At 38.6% G+C, this 15,019-nt stretch overlaps 1 protein-coding gene across 3 annotated transcripts in view; it reads left to right on the plus strand.

Annotated features, from left to right (window-relative positions):
• tbc1d9 (TBC1 domain family, member 9 (with GRAM domain)) overlaps nt 1-15,019 on the plus strand; it is a 32,775-nt gene that overhangs the window by 966 nt on the left and 16,790 nt on the right. For all 3 annotated transcript variants that reach the window (XM_032538742.1, XM_032538726.1, XM_032538734.1), the window contains exons 2-9: nt 7,098-7,208; nt 8,422-8,540; nt 10,041-10,269; nt 10,793-11,054; nt 11,859-12,066; nt 12,381-12,587; nt 12,721-12,885; nt 13,741-13,891. In XM_032538742.1, coding sequence (XP_032394633.1) covers nt 7,098-7,208; nt 8,422-8,540; nt 10,041-10,269; nt 10,793-11,054; nt 11,859-12,066; nt 12,381-12,587; nt 12,721-12,885; nt 13,741-13,891 — 1,452 coding nt within the window. The remainder of the gene's footprint in view (nt 1-7,097; nt 7,209-8,421; nt 8,541-10,040; nt 10,270-10,792; nt 11,055-11,858; nt 12,067-12,380; nt 12,588-12,720; nt 12,886-13,740; nt 13,892-15,019) is intronic.

Genomic DNA, 15,019 nt, shown 5'->3' on the forward strand with positions numbered 1-15,019 from the left:
TTTTTTACCTTGGTACAACATGTCAGGTGGAGTGTGTTGACGTTTGACATGGGGAATCACATGGTCAGGATAATGTAAAACGGATCATATGACCAACCAGCTGTCATGGGGGGCCTTTTGTGTTTGTTAGCGAAGGGGAGTTGAGTACTTTTCTTTACTGATTGATTCATTCACACTATCAGCCTGCTTGAGCCTAATGAAGGATACACCTTTTGACCAAGTATTAAGGGACAACATCCAGCACATCTACTCACAGATCATGTAAAACCTACTCCAGAAATTAGGCCACACTATCTTGTAAAGTGGCAGACTATCCCTGCGTGCAAGACAAATTGAATTTCAACCATTACAACAATGCAAACAAAAGTAGTTGTCGTCCTTGTGCAGCTGCTAATAGCTGTGGAGCCTTAACAACAGTGACTCTATTTGTCTGTTTGCTTGTTCATGCTGAATCATTCCCCTTCTTCCTTCTCTCACTCCTCCACTCTCTCGCTTATTCTATCCAAAATGGGTCAAGCAGCAGCAGGAGCATGATGAGGAGGAAGAGGGAGATAAGTTGCGGAAATGACATTTGGAGGTTTGCAGTTAACAGCCCACTGTCCTGTTTTCTCTCTGAATTTTGAAATTTGGTTCACTCTTTGACCTGAATCCGACTGTTTGCAATTCATCAAAAAAGTGTGGCACTTCCTCAAATTTAACAGAAGAGAAGCTGTTTAGCATCTTTGAGATAATCATACATATTTGGGTATGTGAAAACCTTAATACATGAGACTGTTTGGGTCCTGATTTTGACGTTTTATCCAAGACAGCCATAGATAACTTAGGCTGCAAATATGAGCTGCTGGACCCCTATAAACCCCCCAATGCTCCCCTTATGTAGTATACTACAATAAACTATGATATGGCCCCATATGTGCTGTGGGGTAATTTAACATTTATATATAATGGTTTTAAATTATGAAGGTTGTAATGCTATATTTTGGCCCATTGCTTTAAGATCAGGAGATAAAGCAAGACCATCTTCAAGGACCATGTGATGTCAGGTGATATTTCCATATTCCAAAACAAACTTAGAATAAATTTTAAGTTATCACAGACCGAGAACCTTGGACTTTTGAGGGCGCCTGATGGTCCCAGCGGCGTTTCCCCTCTTGCCCAGCTGGTAATTAAGTCCATTCATGTTTTACCATACAGTATGTGCAGCCAAATGGAAATTATGAATATTTAAAGGCCTTTTCTTTATTTTTTTTTATTAAACTATGAAGTGGAAATGATGCCTCTGTCACTGATTAATCTGTGCTTATCCGTTCAGTTTCTGTTTCCTGATTTTCTCAATCTGTCAGTGTCACTGCTCATGAGCCTCAACACCAGTTGTTATTATAATAAGAGTAAAATCTGCCACTAAGGACTGACTCAGTACTGGGCAATTTTACACACACAAAAGATTAAGAAGTATCAGAATTTAGTTTATTTTTTATTTCTAACCCCTGTATTTATCTTGTTACCTCTTAGATTAACTTTGCAACCCCATGTGGAGGTCCTGACCCACAGGTTGGGAACCACTGAACCTTTTTATATAGATAAGAAAACCCAGTGGTAATGTCTGTTTTCGGTTAATCCAGTTAATAAGATACATTACAAAATGTACTTCATCATATTGATGCAAAACCCCTTTTGGAAAGTATTAATATAAAGCAATGATGGCCAAAAATCTCTAGAGATATATCATGGACGCAGGGGCTTGAAGATTGTGGCAAATTCTTGTCTCGAGGTATACATTTATCAACCATAGTCGGACTAATAAAGGCTTAAGTGGGCATTAAGTTTTGACATAATTGACCCTCTTTAATGAGCATTCATACATTCATCTTCTGTTATTCTTTTAAGTATTTGGGTGATAAAGGGAAACTACAATATGATTTACTATTTGAGGGTTCCCGATGCTCCTTAATGATGATTCCTTTGTAAGATTAGTTCCAATAAATAAGAACTGGAGTTAACATAAAACTGATGTAGAGTTGGAAATTTGGCGACCCATAATTCTTAGATCCTCTCTCTGACTTGTCAGACTCAGATTGTTTGGGGAACTTGGATGTGCAACCAGATACCCATCTATTTTTTTATTTTTTTTGTGTCTCCATGTTTAAAACCCTAAAGACCCTTCACCCTTACAAGAGTTAATTATTTCTAATTTTTTTCTGAAGGAACTGCTTAAATTTGGCAACTTTCGTCCATCTCTGCTCATGCAGCTTCTGTACTGATGTTTCACAATGTTGCCACTCTGACAAATTATGTTTGAAAATCAGAGAGCAGTGGTTTGGTGGGGCAAAGCAAATATACATTTGCCTTTTTTTTTTTTTTCTCACCAAACCTCAATGCCCCTCTGCCACCTCGGACATCAGAAGTCAAGCCCTGTTATGGCCATGACACACCAACCCGATAATCAACCGTCTGACAGTCCGGCGAAGTCAGTGACTCGAGTCTGTTTAGTGTGTTCCGTGTTGTCGTTGCCCGTCCGGAGGGGCCGTTGGCCTTCATATTGGTCGACTGACATGCTCAGTCGGAAGGCTACGTCTTGTCGTGTTTAGTGTGTTCCGAGGGACTTTTTTTGACCAACTCGGGGAAACTGCTCAGTCCACCTGCCTTTTCTGCCAAGGGTCGGTTGTCTGGTGCGTCAGGAGCTTTAAGTTAAACAGAACAGCAGATTTCTGCCTGGCTCTGTGAAATGCTCCATCCTGGTGCAGCTGATTGATTTACCCTCTCTCTGGAAGAAGTGCTTGTTGGCAGTGCCAGTGTGTCTGGGCGCCAAGCACAAACTGGCACACAGTACAAGTCAGCATGCTCAGCATTTACATAATATGACATCATCCTCTAGCACCACTTAGCACACTTTGTGTTGCCAAAACAAGAACTCACCAGAGCCTGAGAAAAGGAGACTGCAAGTCTTTTCTTTATTTTATTTTTTTAAATGAATGGTGGTCATATCATTATGCTTTCAGAGAATAGTACTGTGGTTGTCAGTTGTGAATGAAAGGTAACCTGTGGACTTCTGGAACAGTAGTAATGCAATGGAGCAATGTTTTTACTAAACGTGAGTAGATCCCAGTTTTGTTTATTCTCGAGCGAAGGCAACACAATACACATCATTATACTACTCAACTGGTGGTAGTGATGCACCAATAAAGGCAGCAGTGCCCCAGCAAAAGTACAACATTGAAAGCTAGCAAATGTGAACAATGCAGGTGTGAAACTTTAAGAAAAATCATCTTTGCAGATGAATTTGTAGAAGGAAATTCATTTAACACATTTCTTACAGAAGAATGTAAATATACTTAATATGACTTAGTTGTTCACAATAGGATTCCACAGGGAACGATTTAAAAAAAATGCATATACATACAATTTGAACTAAATAAAGCTAGTCTACACTAATTGCTCAGTTTAAGTCATTTGCAGGTTGACACATATAACCTGATAAACTACCAGCTTTTAACTTGCAGTCTTATCTAATAACAGAGTTTGCATGCACACAATGTTTTGTGGGACAGTGCAGAGTTGGAGAGACATTGGAAAGGACGTCTTGCATCCAAGTGTCCTTTGTTGTCTATATGTGGCCATGACCATTATTTGTCAGTATGTTCTGCAAGGAAACAAAGATAAAAAGACAGAACAAAACCTGCATCCATCTGTAAATAACTTCAGAATCAGGCCATCATGTCAGCTGTTATGCAACTTGACACTTAAAGCATACCATTTCACAATAACTTGAGTCATTGTATAACACGGTCTTGCTGGTTATAATTACTATATGTTTAACTGGAGGTGTGTCATGTCAGTATGAACAACAGACAGATACTGACATGTCCTTTTATAGGTCACACAGTTACTTTGAACTTTAGGACTTGTATTTGATGTTGATATACATGTAGAAAAGGTGGAGAGGCTGTTAAATACATATGTGGAGGCAACGAGACTTGAATGTGATGATAATGATTATTCCTGCTTGTCTCCTGTTTCTGGTATCTGAATCAGTATTGATTTTAAGTCTCAGGCAGATTGTGTTCCTTTGTGTGCTCAATGCAAACATCCTAACCCAGTAACCACCCATCTCTGCCCCCCCCAAGATGTTTTAGCAGAAAGAGATGGGGAAAAAAAGAAGAAAATGAAGCCGTTTTTTTTCACATTGTTGGTTTGGTCTGCTGGTCTTTCATTGAGGCGTCACATGATTTTATAGATTGTTCTGCTCATTCCATTGACGGAACATGCAACCATCACAGCTTTGTGTTGTTTTTTTTGTACACCCACTCGTACAGCATGTGGAAGGAATTATAACTGTAAGGCAGGGGTGTGAGATGGAACAAACAGTATTGGTGTAATGAGTTAATGCTGTAGAGGCAAGTGTAGTTTGTGGTTCGGGTTGTAAATATTCAACAACTCGTGTACAATCCACACTGGTTAAGAAACCGCTGTCTTTCTGTCTGTTTTGGGTTTCACTTATCAGTCTTACTGGAGGAGTGACGGGTGGATGTCAAGTGGGATCAAACCTTCAGTGGTCTCCTTTCTTGTGCATAACAACCAAGTTTCCGGTGTTAAACCTCAACTTGCATGTCGTAGGCTGAACCATTCATTGCATGCTGTACAACAATGTCCAAATCAGCTGCTTTTCATGAATTCTTAAACATAAGATGTCAAGAAAAAGCACTAGATACTCTCATTTGCTGTATCTCTTTGGAATTATTTAGAAGTATTTTGAGAGTAGGGTTGCAATAAATAACAATGACCCTGAAAGGAATGAAAACAAAAGGGATTTTTATTTGGTTGAACAAATGCTTTATAATAAATACTAATTTTTTGTGTAAATGTGTAAAAGATCTCCATTTTGAAAATATATACGTATTTTTTAATACTGTGGATACAAAAATGTACATTGAATGATAAATGTCAATTTTCATTCCCTGCAACCCTATTTTGAGAGGAAAAGCTAACCAGGTAACACATAAAATTTTCTGAGGTCAATATGTGAGCAATTGTTGAACTTGAACCTTTGGGTTGTATGACTGTTTTAAACCCCATGATTTTCTTTCTTCAAAGAGGAAGTCTTCACACTCACAACAGTTTGGTTTAGTCCCTTTTTGAGAAACAAAGTAAAGTGCGAGACTGAAATAAGCTCATCAGTTTCAGTGTCAGACACCACTTTTGCTGATTGACTTCGTCTGCCCTGGGGAAACAGTTAATGGGTTACAAATACAAGTGAAACACTACTATTGTAGTAGTTCTAATGACAGTGCTCAAAACATGACATTCGGCATGACATTCACCATCTTGCTGTCTGTCAGGTTACAGTAAGACGCCATGGTCTAGCAGCTATTTATTGAAGCTCAAGTTGCTTTCTTGAGTGTTCATCGGGACAAAATGGTGAGAGAGACTGATGAGGACTTATAATGGCAGATATGTGGAGGAAGGCAGAAAAGAATAGACATAAGAAGGATAGAAAGGAGACAGTGAAGGTTTGTAAGGTCTTTGAATGATGGAGGGTCAGTGAGTCTTCTATTTTTTTTTCTGAAAATAAAACATTTCATCTCTCTCTCTCTCTCTTTTCCTCCAACTTACCCTCTCTCTGTGTGACTCATACTGCGCTTTGCCTGACGAGTTGCTGAACAAAAATAACCCGTCTCTTATGGCAATTGAACGCATACTTACTCTAAATCAAAAAGAGCGGGTTTCTAAATTTCAAGTAAATCACTTGCAAATAGAAATTTCAGCTAGTCATTATTAAAGGGTTCTTACAATATTCCATCAAATCTTAAGATGTACAGTAACTGTTAATAAGTTACTAGAGGTATCCTGTGAAGGTTTCTTGTTTACATTCAGTATTTCGTACCAGAAAACATTGTCTGAATCCTTGAAGAGTGCAAAAATGTTGTTTCTTCCTCCATAAAACATTCCCAAATGTATGTTTTTAAATATGTTAAAACCTGCATTGTTTACACGTATCACTGTGTCCCAAATCTATTCTACATACTAATTGCCATTGTATACTGGTTGGGAGTTGGAAAACAAAAACATTGACATATTTAAACACTTTAAATTGACACGGTTACGTGCAATGGCTTTTCTAAAGGGGGGCAGTGCCCCTGTAATATAAAGCCTGGGCCCCCCTTTGTCCCCGCCCCCAACTAGACTGTCTTTAAGAGGCTATAGCGTGCTATGTTTCTGTTTCACCACCATCTATAATTTATTAAAATCTTTCCAGCTCCTCCAATTCCTTTTGTGCGTTGTACTGTGAGAGAATCAACAGCACACTCAAAAATCAAGCGTTAATAAGTATGCAAGCTGTGTGGTTGAGTATACTTAATTTTGTCCACACTATACACTAAAAACAGCCTGAAATCAGTATGTAGTATGGATTAGGAAACTTGTGTTTTTCTTGCTGGCTGCAAATTCTCTGTTTGGAGAAACAGACATCTGTTAAGCCTTTTAGATGCATCAGAGCTCTTTATTGCATTTTATTAGCGCATTCAGTCTTCTGTCGGCTGACTTTTGTTTTAGCACCTTCTCAGCCTCTCACTTAGTTCTGTGGTTATCTGCCTTCATTCATCACCTGGCTTCAAGTACCAAAATAACTATTAGTTATCATGTCTCAGAATTAAGCGTATGCGGATCAGTCTAACAAGTTAACAAATGCATTCATTGTGAGGCATAGACATTCCAGTCACAGGTTTTTCAAATGGTCAAATGTCAAACAACCATACCTCATGTGTTTCCCCTTTTGCTTAAGCATAACAAAATATCTTAAAAGGATTAATACACTTTCTTTTATAATTTGTTAGGCCTCTCACATGGTTTTCTGTTTCACAGCTGAACACGTTTTATTGGATAAGTTGTATCATGATTAATGGTTAATTTTAGAGTGTGAGGTTTTTATTGCTGTTGGACACAGGCAAGACATTTATTTTTATTTAGCACATAAGAAGCTGGGTCCAGACTAGTTTAATAACTATGGAGATGTGTTCATGTTGAGAGTTGTACGTTTTGTATGTTTAAAAAAATAGAACATTGTTAATCACAAAAAATAACAGTATTTTGTTGTCTAACAGGTTTGCTGGTTGGGACCTTGGACGTTGTCTTGGACTCCAGTGCTCGGATGGCTCCATATAGGATCCTTTACCAGACTCCTGACTGTTTAGTTTACTGGATCATTGCTCATGGTATGTGCACTTTCACTCTTTAGCTCAAACACATGTATTAGAAGGAAAGCAAGCCACTATCTCAAGCCTAATTTGAGAATTTACTTTGTGGATTTTTTTTTCCTGCACATTTTAGTTATACAGATATGTTTCTCCAGTTTAGACCCGTCTGTGTTTTCACCCCCCGCACATCCCTCCCACAGCCAACACAACACATAATGCTCCAACATCCGGCCTTTTTCACATAGCTGCTGAATGCCAAGCATTACATCAGGCCCTAGTGGTTTTGAAGGGCAGGGTACAGGATCGGGTGCAGGAAGCAATGTTCAAATTTGAGTGGATGTTGTGTTTTTCTTCTAATTACTGGATGGGGTTTTATTATGATTTCATGTCCATCTGCTGGTGCCTCACAACAATGTTGTCTTCAGATTCTATGTATGCAAAGCTTTACTTATCTCCAGTGAGACAGTGTGTAGTAGTAAATCATGCAAAGTAGCAGCCACAGTCCAGCAGCACTGTTCTTGTTTTTAATCATTTTTCTTTTGTGTCTTTGAATATGAAATTATTTCCGCTATATTTTCAGAAAAGCTTAAAAACTTTCAAAACAAAACCAGGGCAGCGACTAAGTTATTTTCATTATCAATTGGTTTGCTGATTTAATTTCTTAATTAACTAAATGTAAGTGAAAAATATAAATTTCCTGTAGTAAGTTGACACACTCAAACTGCTTATTTTATTTTTACAACAAATTATCACATTTGAGATGCTTGAACCAATTTTTTCCGCTGTGCTTTATGTGCATTTATGTGGGCGTTCAGAGGCAATAAAATGCAACCCACACATTGTGGGAATGCATAATAACATATCAGGATGGTGCTTTATAAGATTATGATGTGAGGATCAAACTGCTGTAATTTGCTGTAGTTTCAAATTTAATGAAGATGGGACACTATGGAGACAATGGCAATGGAGATAGTGTTGCTGTGGATGTGGATTATTTGAATTTTATTTTACTCTTGGCTCTAGAAATTTGACTTGCACTGATGATGTTGCCTCCAGGATCTCCCCCCTCAATGTTTTTAAGAATACAATAGTAATTTCCCATAAATTCACGTGTGGCCCAGTACTAGATCATGACTGTAATGCCAGTTAATTTTGAAACATTACACCATCATGTTCCTCCTGTTAACACAGCGGCTGAGTGCACTAACCCTCCCTCCTCACTTCTCTGCAGGAACCTCCCGCAAAGAGATTACAGAGCACTGGGAGTGGCTGGAACATAACCTGCTGCAGACTCTCTCCATCTTTGAGAATGAGAATGACATTACCACCTTTGTCAAAGGAAAAGTCCAGGTAACTGCTCACTCTATTCCATCAAAAATGTAGTTGTTTGGACTTCAGATACAAAGGTGTCCTCTGTGAAAGAGTGAGGTAATTGTTGTTCATTATAGATGGAAGTGACAAAGATTGTTTGTTTGTTTTTTTTAATTTTTTTTAATTTGTTGGTCACAAACATTCAGAGAGATTTACAGGTGGTCAAAAATAAATGTGTAGTGGGTATCTGATAGCTTACTTGGTAGGGCATGCACCACATTTACAAATGTTCAGTCCTTGTACCTGCGGCCGTGGGTTCAACTCTGACCTGTGGCCCTTTGCTGCATGTCATTCCCCCTCTCTCTCCCTTTTCAAATTTTCAGCTGTCTTATATAAAAAAAGCCTAAACTGTCCCAAAAAACTTAAAAAAAACAAACTTATATATATAGTATTATTATTATTATATAATATTTTTACTATTAAATATTATATATATTATAATTATTATATATATATATATATATATATCACGAATATTTTGATCAATATTGAGATGACGATTAATTATTACGATTATTTGTTGATTTTAACCAAAACTAATTTTAGTGTCACATAGGCTATTTATAACTGCTTTCACATCCATATTATGCTACATTTATCTTATGTTGAAGTTGTATATACATACAACTGCAACACATGTAAATAAAAAAATTAGCTATCTGATATAAATATCATAGGTTATATTAAAAAAAAAAAGTATCCCTGTGAAAGCTCCTTCACTTCTTTTCAACAATAAATGGTTAAAAGAGCTAGGGTTAGAGGGGGAGTGCGATGGCCTTAAGCTACTCACAGAGAGACGGCTGACTCATTATGAATGGGTCCAGCACGGGTCGAATGGCAGGTCAGCGGAGTTACACACGTTGTGTGTATGAAATGTCTGTATTGTCACTGTGCTGCATTTTTATGAACTATGATATTTTGGCCATGGGTCACATCTCTGGCCCAGGTCCAGCAGGCCTTGTCTCACACACTATTACTCTACGAACTGAAGTTAGTTGCATTCAATAAGTTCTTCTGTGTTTTTGCCGTGGCGGCCGCGATAGCAGAGTTACCAGCGGAATCACTGATACAAATACAGGTTTACCTCTCATGCTTAACAACATAAAACTGTGTTAATAACAATTAAAACTGCAGACAAATGTAGTGTGTGCCGTCACCGCTGTGTCTCTCCGTGTTGCTGGGAGCCGTGTGAGTAAATGGGGGTGGGATTGCGCGGAGAGTAAGAGGAGAGATCCAAACACAAGCACGGCTTTAAAGAAGAAATGGGTCATGTAATGCAACATTAAACCATATTGATAAAAACAACATTACTTTGTTTGTGGAGATGCAGTGGATGCGAGGACATTAGATGTGGAATTACAATGTGGAATTGTACATTTAAAACCGCAGTCATAGACAGCTTCCGCTCCTCACTTTAAAATCCTAATGTTTCATGTCTCAGCTCATTTAGTCTTCCTATCTCTGTCCTTGTCGCCTCAGGGCATCATTGCGGAGTACAACAAGAACCATGACGTAAAAGAGGACGATGACACGGACAAATTCAAGGAGGCCAGCACCAAGTTTCGTAAACTGTTTGGTATGCCGGAGGAGGAAAAGCTGGTCAACTATTACTCTTGCAGCTTCTGGAAGGGCAAGGTGCCACGACAGGGATGGCTCTACCTCAGCATCAACCACCTCTGCTTCTACTCCTACTTACTAGGAAAAGAAGGTTGGATATAAACCCAACTCTACTTTTGTCAGTGTCTTTAAGCAAAATGGGTGGGGTGACGTGGAGTCACAAAATATACAGTAGCTTGTCTTTGTCTGACGAATATTATTCCAATCTTCCTTAACTATCTCTTTGACCATTTATTGTAATGTGAACGCCAAATAATTTTTTGGAGTTTTGATTTGGAGTTTGTAGCCTTTTGAATATTTAACTATATCCACTATACTTCACATGTTTAATTTCTTTATTAAAAGAATCTCTGACCTGGAGATATCTTTTTCAAGGCTATCTTATATATATTTGAGACTATAAACTATTATCACAAGTTATAGCAGTAAGTTGATAGACACCAACATCTACACCACACCACATTTAAATTATAATTTTAGTATTCTCGCATGCTTCTGAAGGTGAACCATCATGCAAGTCTTACACCATATCCTGAGAGCTACCTTGGTCTGTTTTGTTTTATCGTGTCCATATATACTGATGTCTCTATCTTCATTTCTTTTGTAATTGTCAGCCAAACTGGTGGTGCGTTGGGCTGATATTACCCAGCTGGAGAAAAGTGCCACCCTTTTGCTGCCCGACGCAATCAAGGTGAGCACCCGCATGAACGAGCACGTCTTCTCTGTCTTCCTCAACATCAACGAGACCTTTAAGCTGGCAGAGCAGCTGGCCAACATTGCCATGCGTCAGCTCCTGGACAACAAAGGCTTCGAGCAGGACCGCTCGCTGCCCAAACTCAAGAAGAAGTCACCCAAGAAGGTGTCGGCACTAAAGAGGTGAGAAAGATCTGATGCGGAGCGGGAAATGCTTGTGCTCATCAATAATTAATGCCATTCAAGCCTGTTTATGACATGCAGTTGATTGAGCCTTAATGTGTTGTGGTTGGCAGAGCAGTTGGTTACCCAGACACTTAACAACCAAGGGTGAAAGTCTAAAATGAGTTAGTTTGTTTTTAATTGGTATCAGATTAGTAAACATATGTGCCTTTGGAACATTGAAAGAATGGTTGTGGATAATGGTCAATGCAGATATTTTTCATTAAAGATCTGCCACCCATTCAGATCAGCTGGTATTCTGTCTATAATGGAGGGGAATGGAAATTTGTAAGTGACCCTGAACTTTTGACCGGTAGTGTATGTGTTGCAAACCATCAACCCTCTTCCCTTCCCATTTCCATGCCAACCTGTAGCTGCTAAGGACTACTGTCACAAACTCTAGTAATGGGTCTTTGCAAGCCTTAAAGAATGGCCTCAAGATCCAATTTTTGCTTGATCAAAACATTTTATGTAAGCATGATTTGGTTATACTGCAGTCTGGGGTTATATGATTGTTGCATAACACTGCATCTGCACAGACACATTATTGTCTGTGTCCAAATTGTGTAACTTTAGGAAATGAAACTATCCACTCACCACAAATTTAACTGGATATACTTTACATGTATTGTTTTTCATTAGAGTGAGTATATATGATGTATCACCTTTTTGCCTTATCACTATGATTATGTCAAACCAAGCTGTTAGTTTACATTATCTATTTACAAAAATGTGTCATCTAACATGATGTTTTTCATCCTTCAGGGATTTGGATGCGAGAGCGAAAAGTGAGCGTTACCGGGCGCTCTTCCGTCTGCCCAAAGATGAAAAACTGGACGGACACACAGACTGCACCCTGTGGACCCCCTTTAACAAGATGCACATCCTGGGACAGATGTTTGTTTCCACCAACTACATCTGCTTCACCAGCAAGGAGGAGACGCTGTGCAGCCTTATTATCCCATTACGAGAGGCAAGTTGTTCGTCTTTGTCTGGTAGCTTTTGGGAATAGAACCAACACTGTAACTGGAATCTGTCTCTGTCTAAAGAGCAGTCATCATGAGCATAAACTAAAGTTAACTGCTAACATGTGAATGTGTCTGATAAAGTCTGGTAGAGGGTTGTTACTGTAAATAAAGTACACAAAGTTATTACTGTTTTCCATTTAACGCTAGTCAATTACTAAATTGCATTAAACCTTTGAAATGAATGGGATGTCTCAGCAGGTAAAGGTAAATTGGTTGGTAAGAAACTTTGTGTTAACTGAGATTATATTTGTTCCTCCAGGTGACCATCGTGGAGAAGGCGGACAGCTCCAATGTGCTGCCCAGCCCGCTCTCCATCAGTACCAAGAATCGTATGACATTCCTGTTTGCTAACCTGAAGGACCGAGACTTCCTGGTCCAGAGGATTTCTGACTTCCTGCAGCAGACCAGCTCCAAGATCCACATAGAGAGGGAGCTTACCAGCAGCCTAAACAGCTCAGATGACGAGGTGAAACAAACTGTTGTTTTGTTCATTATGTAAATACCTAGTTTACTTTGAGTACATAGAAAATCTATAAAAATGATTGTGGTGTGTCCATTTCAAAGCTCCAAAGCTTGACTCTGATGTCTGTCTCCTCCAGGTTTCCTCCCAGCATGGATCCCAGCTTTCCAGCAGCCCACAGCACAGTTTGAGCTCAGAAGGCGAGCGTACGTTCAACCTGAACGATAGCAGAGTGCCAACAGCCACACAAGCCCTCATGACCATGTACCGCCGCCGCTCACCTGAGGAGTTCAATCCCAAACTGGTGAGTTAAATGCACCGTTGTCGAGTACAATTACACACACACACACACACACACACACACTTAGAGAGGTTGAAACTGGACAATATTATCTGTATTATCTGTTTTGTGCAATAACACTGGCCTGACATGTGTGCAATCTCAAATACCACAATTATTATTATTATTATTATTATTATTATTATTTAACTTTTCACCATTCCAAATCCTTAATTATGTGAATTATGTAAATAATGTATAATAACATTCCTTTATGTAAATACCGTACGTATCCAATTCCTTATATTTCTTTATTTCTTGTATTTCTACACTATTTATAATATTGTGCAACTACAACACAGAGTTTCCCTTCGGGGATCAATAAAGTATTTCTGATTCTGATTCTGATTCTGAAAAGCATTTCATCTTGTCGAGCATGGTACGCCACGTAGTTAAACCTAGTTTAATACATTGTTCACTTCTGGTTCTGTTAAAAGCTATTATTTAAATGTGGCATTTGATTCTAAGTTAATTCATTGTCATTTCTTCGCTTTTTTTCATAATAGCCATTAGTCATTTTTCATATTACTACTCTGCATTGATATTAAAGCTGCATGGAGGATTGCTGCTAACTGCCACCTAGCTAGATTATTTTTCCCGCAATGTATGAACAAAGCCAGACCTGTTTTTAAGCTCAAGGCAATGGGACTGTGACTCTGCATTATAGAATGTTACAGTATTTGCTTTGTAAATTGTCCAAGAAATCAATTTAACCACTGGTTTGGAATAGTTAAAGCAGAAATCTGACAGAAAAAAAGATTGCAGTAATTGCACTTGTGCTGCTGCATCTCCATGAAATACTTTTCCCTCTTTGCTAAGGCAAAGGAGTTCCTAAAGGAGCAGGCGTGGAAGAACCACTTTGCTGAGTACGGACAGGGAGTGTGTATGTACCGCACTGAGAAGACGAAGGAGCTGGTCCTCAAGGGCATTCCTGAGAGCATGAGAGGAGAGCTCTGGCTGCTTTTCTCTGGTGAGCAAATGTTCAGGGAGGCCTGAAATGCTGTAAACACACACTGCATACGGTACTGTCTTACACTGCACCTGATGAGACCACACCCTGCATACTGCGTGCTCACACTTGATCATAACATCACGTGTCGTGATACATATTTTGCACAGGTTAGTCCACAGACACCCTGTTGACAAATGCACAATGAAAAAAAAAAAAAATTAAAAAATGGAAAGCCATAGTTGGACCTGAATGCTACTGCCACAGCAAAAGGTATTCTGGTGTTGCAGCCTGTATTAACACAAGGTAAAGATTAATTGACCACTTTAATTATGACATAATGTTCATAACCATTCAGATTATTCAAGACTGAAATTGTTTTTCAAACATTCAGTGCCGGCTCTATCCTAGGTGGTCCCTGAGGCAAGATCTGGAAAAGAGCTAAATAATAATTAAGCCTTTTCCACTTTTCAGCCACTCGACTAAAAAATAATTGTTTTTTCTTTTTGAAAGATTTTTAGAGTTGACAGTATTCCACAAGAAAAAGTAATATGTTTTAATACTGAATATCAAATATATTCTATTGGACAGCATGTAAAAGCACAAAAGAATACATTTAGGGGCTACGACTAAAAACGTGTTCTGATTTATTAATGTCTGATGACTATACACACTTTCAATTATTGGTTTAAAAATATTGTATTCAGCTGTTCATATCAGGTTGCATTTGTACACTACTGTATACAGTGGATTAAATAAGTTTACACACCCATGCTAAAGTTGATTTGAAGAGAGGAATTTAAAAAAAACGTCTTAATTCAAAGAATTCTGGAAAATCCAACCTTTTAAGGACACCAATTTTCATTGTGAATGAATAATGTATTGTAAGTAAATAAATGTTCTTCCTAAAATGCAGGGGCCATAAGTATACACACCCCTATGTTAAATTCCCATAGAGGGAGGCACATTTTTATTTTTAACGGCCAGTTATTTGATGGACCCATGATACTATGCATCCTGATAAAGTTCCCCTTGGCCTTTTGAATTAAAATAACCCCATATCATCACATACCCTTCACCATACATAGAGATAGGCATGTGATGATATGGGGTTATTTTAATTCCGAAGGCCAAGGGAACTTTATCAGG

Source organism: Etheostoma spectabile, chromosome 2 (assembly GCF_008692095.1).
Source record: "Etheostoma spectabile isolate EspeVRDwgs_2016 chromosome 2, UIUC_Espe_1.0, whole genome shotgun sequence".
In the NCBI taxonomy this organism is placed as follows: Eukaryota; Metazoa; Chordata; class Actinopteri; order Perciformes; family Percidae; genus Etheostoma; species Etheostoma spectabile.